Source organism: Euleptes europaea, chromosome 15 (genome assembly GCF_029931775.1).
Source record: "Euleptes europaea isolate rEulEur1 chromosome 15, rEulEur1.hap1, whole genome shotgun sequence".
NCBI classification, from domain to species: Eukaryota; Metazoa; Chordata; class Lepidosauria; order Squamata; family Sphaerodactylidae; genus Euleptes; species Euleptes europaea.
In genome coordinates this window covers 22232708-22244900 of record NC_079326.1, presented here as the reverse complement: position 1 = coordinate 22244900, position 12193 = coordinate 22232708, and the positions used below count along the sequence as shown (strand labels likewise).

Below are 12193 nucleotides of genomic sequence, written 5' to 3'. Positions count from 1 at the left end.
CTGGCATGACCCTGCGCCAGTGTAAATGCCACCTTATCACAGAATCAAGGGGCACCTATGCTGGTACGGGGCAAACATACCGGCACCAGGAAGCCACACTGGTGTGCAGGGCTCTGCTGCTGGTGCTACTGCACCAACAGTGAAATCCTGCAAGTGGGAGCCCGCGCTGGTATGGGGGGCATTCCCAGGGCATTCCTGAGGGCGGAGCTGCCTTTAGGCAGCTTCCTAACCCCTTTGGACCCAGGAATGCCCCCTCAAGCTGCAGCATGGCTATGCCACCTTTTTGATGGCATAGCCTCGCTGTTTGCTATGGGGACATTTTCCCTTTTTAGTTTTACAAACTGCTTTTATTTTATTTTCGGCGGCTGGGAAGCCTCTGTGGAGGCGGTATGGCTGCGCCGCTCCCGGCCACCATGGCTCTGCCCCTCCCCCCTTAGGAATGGTCTGTAAGCCTGAGAAGCTGTGTTTACTGACCAGTGTCAGTACGTAGTTATTAGCCAGGAAATACTGATGTCTAAGGGTGAACTTTGAGGAATAAGCCAGGAAAGTAGGTATATATGTATCCATGCATACACATACATGAATGGTAATCTTCCTTCCCCACTCATTGGTCATTTATGCATGGTCGCTTTTTTATTCTCTGTTTCAGCTAGGATCACATTTTTCAGTATGCACGCTATCTCATTCCTTGGAAGCTCAATGCTGTTTCGATGCAAAACGAACCCGGCTTTTCCCATTCCTTCTGGCCCGAATTAAACCATTGATCCTGGCTCATTCCGGAGTCACAAACCGTGCATACTGCATTAGGGGGAAACACAGAAGATTGGCTTCTCTCACAGCCAATCACAAAGCAGTGTGTAAAGAGGCGGGGATTCAAGTGCTTCCTGCTACCTCTGAGCTCTTTCTGAGCAAAAGAAAGGCTTTTAAAAAATAAGGCTTGGATTTCCCCCCCCTCCTCTTCTTTCTTTCAGGTAGCTCCGTTTTTTTTTGTTTTTTTTTTGTTTCTTTGTTCTTAAAATGCTTTTTTATGCAGCAGTTGGGTTTGGGGGGAAGGGAATCTTCTCTCACAGTAAGCCAATTACAGAGCAGCATTTAAAGGGGTGGGACTTGATTTGAGCTTGGGAGACTGCTTTTCTGTATTCATGGTTTGATTAGCACAGTTTCATCCCTGATCATTCAAGCCAATGCATACAGTTTCCCCCAACCTGGGTTACTTTAATGTGCAATGAACCCAGGACCAAGCAGGGAGATCCAGCCCATGCATAAAAGACCATTATGTCTGGCACACACTTCTGGATTCCATTCCATCGTTTTCTGTTGGAGTAGCATCTTTTCTTTTCTTTCAAGAGGTTTTGAAAATTACTTTTGAAACTGCTCAGCTCATTTCTTCTAAAGCTGAATGGGCCAGAGTGTATCTTTCTAAATGCTGCAATTTATCACTGATGCACATCTTTAGGAGTGGCCATCACACCTTCCTTGGGAATCTGCTTTGGGAGTGAATGTTCAGAATTTCTTCGCTGATCTGTTGTACAACCATCTAATAGCAGCTTGTGTCCAGTGGTTTAATCTGACTTCACAGTCTCAGGTGGTTCCAAACCTCTCTTTGAAGTAATTTCCTACAGATTACTTTCCACTGTGCTGCATAATGAGTTGAACCCTATGTGGAGTTTGCTAAATTTTTATAAAAGATTTCTCTTGCATTGTAACTTCAGAGTAGGCTAACCATTCTGTGTAATGGGATCTATAGAAACTCTAGAAATTGTCTGTTGTATTCTCATCTGTGTGTCATGCTATTTAAATCTTCACACTGTGGAAGTTCTGTGTTAGAATTGCTTTTCGCATGCCTTACAGATAGAACTTGTTTGTCCTTTGTAAAGAAAGAATGTTGTCCAATGAGTCTGAGCAACAAAATCAGAAGCCAGAACGAAAGATCCTGATCTCCAGCTTCTCTGCGTAAAATATTTTAGGGGGTGGTGGAGGATCGGAAGCCGACTCCTAGCTGATCCCCTGCATGTTGGCTACTGACCAGCGGAGCAGCTGCAAACCTGTCTGGCAGCTGTTCGAGTTGTTTGGTGCAAGCTGAACGTATTATTGATTGGCTCATGGTCTGATAGCGACTGCCGAACTGGGTATGTTCAACAGCTGTTCACTGTGAAATTCACAGCATCCCTCCATGCAACCAAGTTCCCTTTTGCCAGGCACATTCAAAGGAAAGGAACATGTTTACAGTGCTCACACGCAAGGAGTCTTTCATATCCTCTTCTTCAGCTAGATGGCTGTGTGCATCGAACAAAGAGATGTATAGATAGTAATAAGAAAATATTCTGCAGAAACAACAAAGGACTAGTGTGCTCTAAAGTTATGAGTGTGGTGTTCCAGCAGATTGGAGGTTCCCACATAGCTGGCTATTATTATTGGTGGAAATAATGTAACTGGTAAGCTGACACTAACTCATTTGGAAGTGTGTCTTCACTGTCTGCTGGAGCTCCATGGGGCTCTGATTCTGCAGGGCAATGGGAGCATAGATCAGCAGCAGTACAGGTTATAGTGCAGTGTCTCCCACTTGCAGCAGAAAGGTTACACTGTCATGATATCTGTTGACACTGGTCATGTATGCATGCTCACTTTACCCTTCTTTATTCCCTGTTTCAGCCAGGATCAAAGCAACCCCATTTGGGGTTGATGATCTATGTCATCAATTAATTATGCTAATATTTAATTGAGAGCAGGCTGGACTAGATAGTCATTGCTGACTGCCAATTTTTGGCAAATCCACCCTGCGTCTACACGCACCTTGTTTGTCACTGCCCACACATACTGTGTTAAGAGGTGCCTAGCCCCCTTCCCTGATGCACCGTGAAGACACTACCAAGTTCGAGAAGATGTTGCTGAGCACCAAAGGCGCTCCTTCACATGAACACATGAAGCTGCCTTATACCGAATCAGACCCTTGGTCCATCAAAGTCAGTATTGTCTACTCAGACCGGCAGCGGCTCTCCAGGGTCTCAGGCAGAGGTCTTTCCCATCACCTACTTGCCTAGTCCCTTTAACTGGAGATGCCATGGATTTAATCTGGGACCCTCTGCATGCCAAGCAGATGCTCTACCACTGAGCCACAGCCCCTGCCCACAGCCCCTCCACACACCTCATCCCACTGTAAAGTAAGTGATGGTCTGTTCAGAATATGCTGTTCTCTTCCTATTGATACATAACCTGCCCTATCCCTGCCAAACTAGTTATAGCCTATACAGTCAGTGACCAGACCTATTTAACTTTTAATAACTGCCCAAACTGAACATCATGAAGCAGGCAAAGAAAGGCTCCACCCACTAGCCAATCAGGGAAGAAGCCTAAAAATTACTGCTTGGCCCCAGCAGCGACCAGCTAATCCCATGATAGTCAGGTGTATGCATACAAGGTAGAAGACCAAAATCTGGAGTGAATCCTACCATAATATAATAGCAGGTTTTGCTTACATGTAAAAAAGATAGAGGCGCTGCATGCGAGGCAACTCTGGTCACACTGGGTAGAATCTGGAACCGAGCAGTGAAATTACCCTGCTAGCCTAAAATTCTAACTTATTCATGCAATAACTAATAGAGCACATCTGTCTTGTTCATTATTTTACATTATCTGAAATTTGAATCATTTAGCTACTATGTTGTCCTTTGACTTTGCACAGCTATAGCTGGTAAGCAAGCTTATGAATCTCAATTCAGACCTCGATATCTGTTCTCCATGGTATATTTACCATGGCAAAGTTATGGGACCAGGTGTGTGACCAAAGATCATTATTTTTTGTTGCATTTTTCATGGTACAATAGGCAAATCTCATAAAAAGGCCAACAAACGTAAAATAACAATTGTCTGCGTTATTTCAAACCAGCAATTGAATTCTATCAATCAAGGTATCCTTTGCTGTCAAGAAAGCAAAGAACGGAGTCTTATGCTGCAGAAACAACAAAAAAGCTTATGGTAAATTAAATTAAACAGCCTAATCTGCAAACGAAATACAACTGAAAAAACATATAATTGATAAGATTGAAGACAACCGCATGTGAAGATGCAATAAAAAGAAAATGAGCAGATGCAAACAAGTTAATTCCACGAAATACAAATTTGCCAAAGGAGATCTGAATATGCAAAAGATATTAGAATATGTGTGGCATATAGTCATGTGATTCCTCTGAAGACCTTTATCAGTAGACCGCTCTAAAGTTCTTTATACTGTTGGTAGGTTTCAAGGGTAGGACAGTACTGAATGGTTCTTGCTTATATAGTAAAAAGTGGTGTCTCAGCATAACATAGTAGGTCATTTTAAATAGAAAAAATGTACTGCATTATACAGCATATTCTACCCTCAAATTAAAAATAACCACAGCAACAGCACTATTGTTGAAACAGCACCTTAAAAATAAGCAAAGTTGTGTATGCAGTTGTCCTTTAGGACTTGGGTTTTGTTTGGAATATGAGTCTTGATTAACTCAGGAGTTTATTCTACACTGAAGGTATTACCCGATGTTGGAATTAAGCGCTTATAATGACTTAGAGGATTTGGAATTGGCTTAAAGATTGTGTCTTCCTCCGTTCATAATGTTTAGTGGGTGCTGCTTATGACCATGATGACTCCTAACATACTTTCTATTCAGTGTCATTAACCTTTTGGGTGTGTGATTTGAAGACTAACCTTGTAAAGAGACATTTAATTCTTTTCATCTGCCTCCTTGTCACACCAGGGATGAATATGCCGGTACAGTTACTGATTCATGTGCCATCATGATCAGAATGGATTTAAAGTCAGAGGTGCTCAGGGCACTCAGAACGATTGTCATTGCACACAGTCAGGAATGCAGCAAAAGTCCAAGGGGAAAGCAGGTTAGCTTTGGCCCAGAACATTACAGCAGAGAGAATGTTTTGGTGTTGAATTGTGTGCTTGCTGTTAGAAGCCAAGCTGCACAATTGTTGTGTGTGTGTGTAAAGTGCCGTCAAGTCGCAGCCGACTTATGGCGACCCCTTTTGGGGTTTTCATGGCAAGAGACAGAGGTGGTTTGCCAGTGCCTTCCTCTGCACAGCAACCCTGGTATTCCTTGGTGGTCTCCCATCCAAAAACTAACCAGGGCTGACCCTGCTTAGCTTCTGAGATCTGGCTAGCCTGGGCCATCCAGGTCAGGGCACACAATTGTTACCCAAAGTCAATTAAATAAATGAAATGTTAATAATCTATCAACACATTTGAGGGGACCAAATGATTAAGGTCTATTTCTTCCAAATAAATCTCTGAGGAATTAGGTTAAAGGTTACCCCAAAGTGCAAATTAATCTTCATATAGCTGTTTTTATACTTTAAAATGCTTTCATCTATCAGCAGATGAAACAGCAAGATTAATGCATTCTGTTTTGTTTTAGGAGAGGAAATCAGCAGACTCCTTTTCATGTCTGTTGGGGGAGCAATATATCCTATATATGTTATTGAAATCACAAAAAAGGACACATGGAGGCTAACGATTTCAGTGAACTGTGTAATTATATCTTATGTTTAAATTATGACAGTAAACTTTATCGTTATTGCAACTGGTAAAAGATGACAGGCTATATATTTTTTGGTTTGATTCATAGCTCAGGCCTAATTCAAAGTACCGTTATGAGGAAATGTTGTATGTATGTATAATCTCTTTCCAATATAGTGGCATTAGGAACTTGTTTCTGACTGGACAAGATCTGACTAGATTTTATGGTTGAGGAAGAATTCCTTTAATTTCATTTTTGTCCATTCTCTCCACTTGAACAGGGTTCACAAGGTAGCAAACAATTAAAAAAATTGAGAATTAAAAATAAAATTAAAATTAGACAACAATTCAATTAAAACCAATTAGAAAAACAACACAAGAAGGAGGGCCAGTAACTGTCTTTGGGGATATGCCAGACAAAACAAAAAAGTCTTCGCCTGCTGGCAAAAGACCCCAGTAGAGAGAGAAGGCCCTTTTTTTGGGTTGCGGACCATCTAAGGTAAAAGGTAAAGGTCTCCTGTGCAAGCACCGGGTCATTCCTGACCCATGGGGTGACGTCACATCCTGACGTTTCCAAGGCAGACTTTGTTTATGGGGTGGTTTGCCAGTGCCTTCCTCAGTCATCTCCCCTTTACCTCCAGCAAGCTGGGTACTCATTTCACTGACCTTGGAAGGATGGAAGGCTGAGTCAATCTTGAGCCGGCTACCTGAAACCGACTTCCGTCGGGATCGAACTCAGGTCGTGAGCAGACCTTTTGACTGCAGTACTGCAGCTTAACACACTGCGCCATGGGGCCAATCATCTACCTTCAAAATATTTAATGTATGTGATTAAAATGTTTATTTGTAGAATAGATCATCAGTAATCAGTTATTCAGGTCAGCAAACAAGCCCAATTTGTGATATGCGGATCAGACGGAGCAAAACGATTGATTTATATTCTAACAAAGCAGTGAGAAGTTATAAAAATATTGTACTTCAGACAACCTATAGCTCGCTGAAGACAGCCCTAAACAAAATCAAGCTTGTACTTCATCGTGATTCGGTTGACGAAGAGGTTTATGGGGTGGTGGAAAGTGCCTTCAAGTCACACCTGGTTTATGGTGACCCCATAGGGATTACAAGGCAAGGGGTGGTTTGCCATTGCCCACCTCTGCGTTAGGGTTGCCAACCTCCAAGTACTAGCTGGAGATCTCCCGCTAGTACAACTGATCTCCAGCCGATGGAGATCAGATCACCTGGAGAAAACGGCCGCTTCGGCAATTGGACTCTATGGCATTGAAGTCCCTCCCCTCCCCAAACCCTGCCCTCTTCAGGCTCCGCCCCAAAATATCCCACCAATGGCAAAGAGGGACCTGGAAATCTTACTCTGCATAGGCTGAGAGAGTTCTGAGAGAACTGTGACTGGCCCAGGCCACCCAGCAGGCTTCATGTGGAGGAGCGGGGAATCAAACCCGCTTCTCCTGATTACAGTCTGCCTCTCTTATCATGGCAGAATCCTTTTTCATCCTCACAGAGTGGGCATGGGGTGGGGGAATAAGATGTTAAAAATAAGATTAATTGTTGCTAAATAGATACAGCATTTTAAACAGCAAATAACTGATTGTCAATTTAACACTACTTTTTCATTTTTATTAAAAAAACAAAACGCTGAAACATGCAGATTTATCAACCCCAGAGAGAGGTTGCCTTAAATAAAAGGATGAGAATAAAACAGTGAGAACTGACTGGCAAATAAAATAGCTAGATCTTTTAATTAAGAGCACAGATTGGTGGAAGTCAGAGATTCCTGATGGGGTTTAACTGAGGAAGTGTGCAAAACATGTAAAATAATTAGCAGAGTAAAACTGGGAAACTACTGCAAGCCTACTCCTTATGCACTCTACATGGAAACCTTAGCTTTGAGGCTCAAACATAGCAACATAAATAGAGCTCTGCTACATCAGACCATCTAGTCTGGCATGTTTCCAATCAAAGCCATTCAGATAGTTGTGGGAAGCCCACAAGAAGGGCATGAAGCTGGTCAGAGGGGGTCCTGACAGGTTCTGCAATGATAACTACCATCGGCAACACAAGTTTAGGAAACATTTCTCTTCCTTGGCCTTCTCCTAGTGACCACTTTCTAGAGCAGCTTTCCCAGTGCCGGCTTGGAAGGTGATGCCTCTCTCACTGTTAGAAAATTCTTCCTAATGTCTAGACGGAAACTATTTTGATTTAATTTTAACCCGTTGTTTCTGGTCCAACCTCCTGGGGCAACAGAAAACAACTCGGCACCATCCTCTCTATGACAGCCTTTCAAGTACTTGAAGATGGTTATCATATCCCCTCTCAGTCTTCTCTTCAGGCTAAACATACCCAGCTCCTTCAACCTTTCCTCATAGGACTCAGTCTCCAGACCCCTCACCATCCTTGTTCCCTCCTCTGGACACGTTCCCGTTTGTCTACATCTTTCTTAAATTGTAGTGCCCAAAACTGAACACAGTACTCTAGGTGAGGTCTAACCAGAGTAGAGTATAGTGTCCAGATCACGTGATCTGGACACTATACTTCTGTTGATGCAGCCCAAGACCGCATTTGCCTTTTTAGCTACCGCATCACACTGCTGACTCATGTTCAGTGTTTGGTCTACTAAGACTTCAGTAAATATAAATTCTGCATATAAAATCAGTTATAAAATGTAACACTTAAGGCATGTGTAGGATTAGTAGCACCAATCCGAAATGCCATTGTCAAATCAAACTGTTGATTCTTTTCTTCTAGGAAAATAGCCCCCTACTAATAGTGATTAAGGTTTAAGGTAGGCTTCAAGTAGTGCTATAAAAAAGACACCAAGTATTAAACTGTAATAACCACATTTCTTTCCTTCAAACATGCCTAATTTCTTTAAGCTGTTGGCCAACCTGAATCTTTCCGTCTTCCAGCCATTCTAAGCTTATTTTACAATCCACCTGCTGGAGTCAGATAGGCTTGAATTGTGTAAAATATCAAGAGATTAGGAAAGGATCAAATTCTTTAAACAGCAGTCTTCCAACTCATTTCTTATTTTCCTTCAGCAAAAATAAAAGAACTGTCAGATCATATTAAGAGACCCTTTGTGGGAAACCAAAATCGTTTTGACACTCTATCCACTTTAGTTGGGATGGACTGATGTTGTGGGAATCAGATTTGAGATGAACAAGAAATTATTTGTGCACTGATGGTTTTTACCATATTGTGTTTGTGTGTTTCACAAGCTTTCAGCATGGAAACTCTGCTGGACACAGATGGTTATGCTTTCCATGGATTCAGCAACATATTTTCATGGTAGAGTGAAGAAAACAGTGCCCACTGTTCATCTAATGTTGCATACCAATAGCAGAGATGTTGCTTGAACAGATCTGGGATTTAGTTGCGTCCACTGCAGGTACAACCCATGGGTTGTAACAGAGGTCTCCTTTTCTCACTATCTCTGCAAGAGTTAGATGCAGATATTGAGGCAACCCATTACGGGGAATGTGTGCCTCCCATATCTTCCTTCACGCACTAAGGAAAATAGGCTTTGATTCAATCTACTTCCCACCAACCCACTCTTACTGCATCCCACTGATCTCCTCCCAAGATTCTGTTCCTGGGACAGTCAATGGACTCACATGAACACAATAGGGGACAAACTGAAGATCTATAATAGGAAGGGGAAATTCGCAGAAATTGCCCTTCACCAGGAGAAGAGGTTTTCCACAGTTTGAACAGACCAGCCAATGAGCTGGACAGATCTTTTGTAGGTGCGTATGGGCCTCTTATTAGCTGTCCTGGCCTAGCATTCTGATTGCCCTTCTTCATTAGATAGTGGGCGTGAGAGAATTAGAGAAACCAAATTTCTTTTGCCAAATGAGGAATGCATATGCCTTAGGTCACTGCAGTATACTGCAGTGGTCTGGGTTGAGCTCCATATGTATTTGTGTTTGTAAAAAGTGTGTCAGTAATCTGAAACAGTCCCTCAACTGGTCTAAAATAAGTAAGTTTGGTAGAAGATATGTTTCATAGTAATGAGCTGTACTATTATGGATGTAGCTGTGTGCTTTAATAACTTTGGTGCAGTTTTCATATAATGACAAATTGTGGTATAAAAGCAAACCTGCTTAGGACTGCCCAGAAAGTCTTGATTCTACTGGGTGTTGGTATTTAAGCATTTGTAGATATAAATTTGCAGTGTCCAAATTAATATCACTACTTCATGCAGTTTGGGACATATAGCAAGGAACATGATCTTGCTTTGATGCATCTCCACAGAAGATGTAGAAAGAAATGCTTAATGGCCCAGGGAGATAGAGACTAACCAACAGCCAGCGTGACTTTGAAGATCTGCTTGCTATGGTACTTTTGAAGTGGGTGGGTTGGATTTCAGATTTCTTTATAGTGTTGGGATATACGATTGATCTAGTAGCTTGTATAAATCTGTCTCAAACATAGTTAGTAAGTCTGCACAAAAAAACGTTGTGAATGCTAGTCTCTGTTGGAGCTTTTTCCTCAGTGTCCTCATTTCCTAGAGTACCAGTAATATGTGTAATAGATGTGAAATGTAGTTATATCCCTCCTCCCTCAAATAAGAAAGAAAGAACCCTCTGCTAACATTTTGCTATTTTTCTTTTCAGAATTGTTACCAGAATGCAAACAGATGCAATGCCAGTTCAAATGTGCTATATTCAGGAATGGAACTGCATGCTACTGTGAAGATAGATATGAAGTTGGCACTGATAGAAAAACCTGCCAAGGTAAACTTATTGTACTACTGTTGATCTTGAGATCTTTCGAATTCAAATGTAATGTCCGATAGCTATATGTTGCCTTACCTTGCCTGTAGTAGAAGAGAGCACAGAATTTAACAGTTGGTCACACTGCAAAACTAGGGGAGGGGCTGTGGCTCAGTGGCAGAGCATCTGCTTGGCATACAGAAGGTCCCAGGTTCAATCCCCGGCATCTCCAATTAAAGGGACTAGGCAAGTAGGTGATGTGAAAGACCCCTACCTGTGATACAGACACTAAGTTGATATCATCAAGAACATTACAGCTAGGATCTAACCTTAGAAGAACTTGTGGAGATTAAATATAATATTTGTTTTTGAAGTACAGTGTTACATGTTTTTGCATTGTGATAGGAGCTTTTGGCGACAGGATAGGACTGAGCACTGATAAGTGGGAATTAGCCATGGCCCGTTATAATTGGCTCTGAATCCTAGGAGAGGACACATTGTGGGGAAGCTAAAATCTTGTAGCCACCTTACAAGGATAGCTCAACAATGTATGAAGAATGGGAGGTGGAATCGGTGCTCTTTTTGCTGCTAAAGTTTAGCCAGATCTTTTGGGAAGAAGTGAGAAGAATAAAATGCTGTTTGCACTTTACGTTATTATTGGTCTAAACAGTGAGTAATTAAAGGTTGAGACTGATGCATCTTGAGAGCTTTAAGACCCTGAAGATGCATTCTAGTGCAGCCATAACATTTTAGGAAGGAACCAAAAGGTCACCCTGCCTTGGGGTTTTGGATAAGATACAAACATCCATGCATCAACCTCTCCATTCCTGATGCAAGTCTGTATTTCAGAGTACAATGTGACAAAAACACAACAACAAAGGAAGCTCAGTAAGGAACCCACAGGGAAAATAGAATGACTCATGCACATTAATTAAGCCATATACCAAAAAAAGGGCAGAAACTGCCAATTTAAGGGGTCAGTGTAATGAGAAGGAAAGGGGAAAAGGAAAAATTGCATCTTAATTCCTGCCAAACTTCCTGTTGAATCATTTCATTGATAATTTAATTGGGTCTCATTAGTATTGCTACCCCATCTTACCTCTAGTTGTGGTATTTTTTCATAGAATAGAATCATAGGATCATAGAGTTGGAAGGGACCACCAGGGTCATCTAGTCCAAACCCCTGCACAATACAGGAAATTCACAACTACCTCCCCCCCACACCCCCAGTGATTTATTCTCCACGCCCAGAAGATGGCCAAGATGCCGTCCCTCTCATAGGTCATAGAATCAGCATTGCTGACAGATGGCCATCAAGCCTCTGCTTAAAAACCTCCAGGGAAGGAGCACTTACCATCTCCCAAGGAACCCTGTTCCACTGAGGAACCGCTCCAACTGTTAGAAAATTCTTCCTAATGTCTAGATGGAAACTCTTTTGATTTAATTTTAACCCATTGGTTCTGGTCATGTCATTGATCATTGTGGAAGGGAACACTTAAGTGCGTAAGGGACACATGAGTAAGGGTAAGCATGCTTCCTGACTCATGAGGTAAGACATTTTTAAAAAATGTTTTCTGAGCAGTCCTTTCTGATGTTTTCTGAGCAGTTTCTGAGCTGTTTCAGGTAGTGTCACCAGGCTGATTTCAGCTGCACTGTTCAAAGACTATGGCTTAAGACTCAGAAAGGCATCTTTATTCATATTATTCATATGTATGGATTAGTTTGGAGAGATTGATTGATGGTTGCTAAAAGAATGCAGTACTTTCATTTGTTTCATAGCTTTCTCATAATTAAACAATTACCCTGTTTCCTTCAGATTTAAATGAATGTAAGCTGTATGGCATCTGCAGCCAAACCTGTGAAAATACAGATGGATCATACACTTGTAGCTGTGTGGAAGGCTATCTTCTTCAGCCAGACAAAAAGTCTTGCAGTATTAAAAGAGGTAAGCAGAGAC

The 12193-nt window shown here is 41.9% G+C and overlaps 1 protein-coding gene across 1 annotated transcript in view; it reads left to right on the top strand.

The window, feature by feature from the left end:
* Positions 1-12193, top strand: part of LRP1B (LDL receptor related protein 1B) — a 566614-nt gene that overhangs the window by 106517 nt on the left and 447904 nt on the right. Inside the window, exons 3-4 of the mRNA XM_056861170.1 lie at positions 10138-10257; positions 12053-12181. Coding sequence (XP_056717148.1) covers positions 10138-10257; positions 12053-12181 — 249 coding nt within the window. The remainder of the gene's footprint in view (positions 1-10137; positions 10258-12052; positions 12182-12193) is intronic.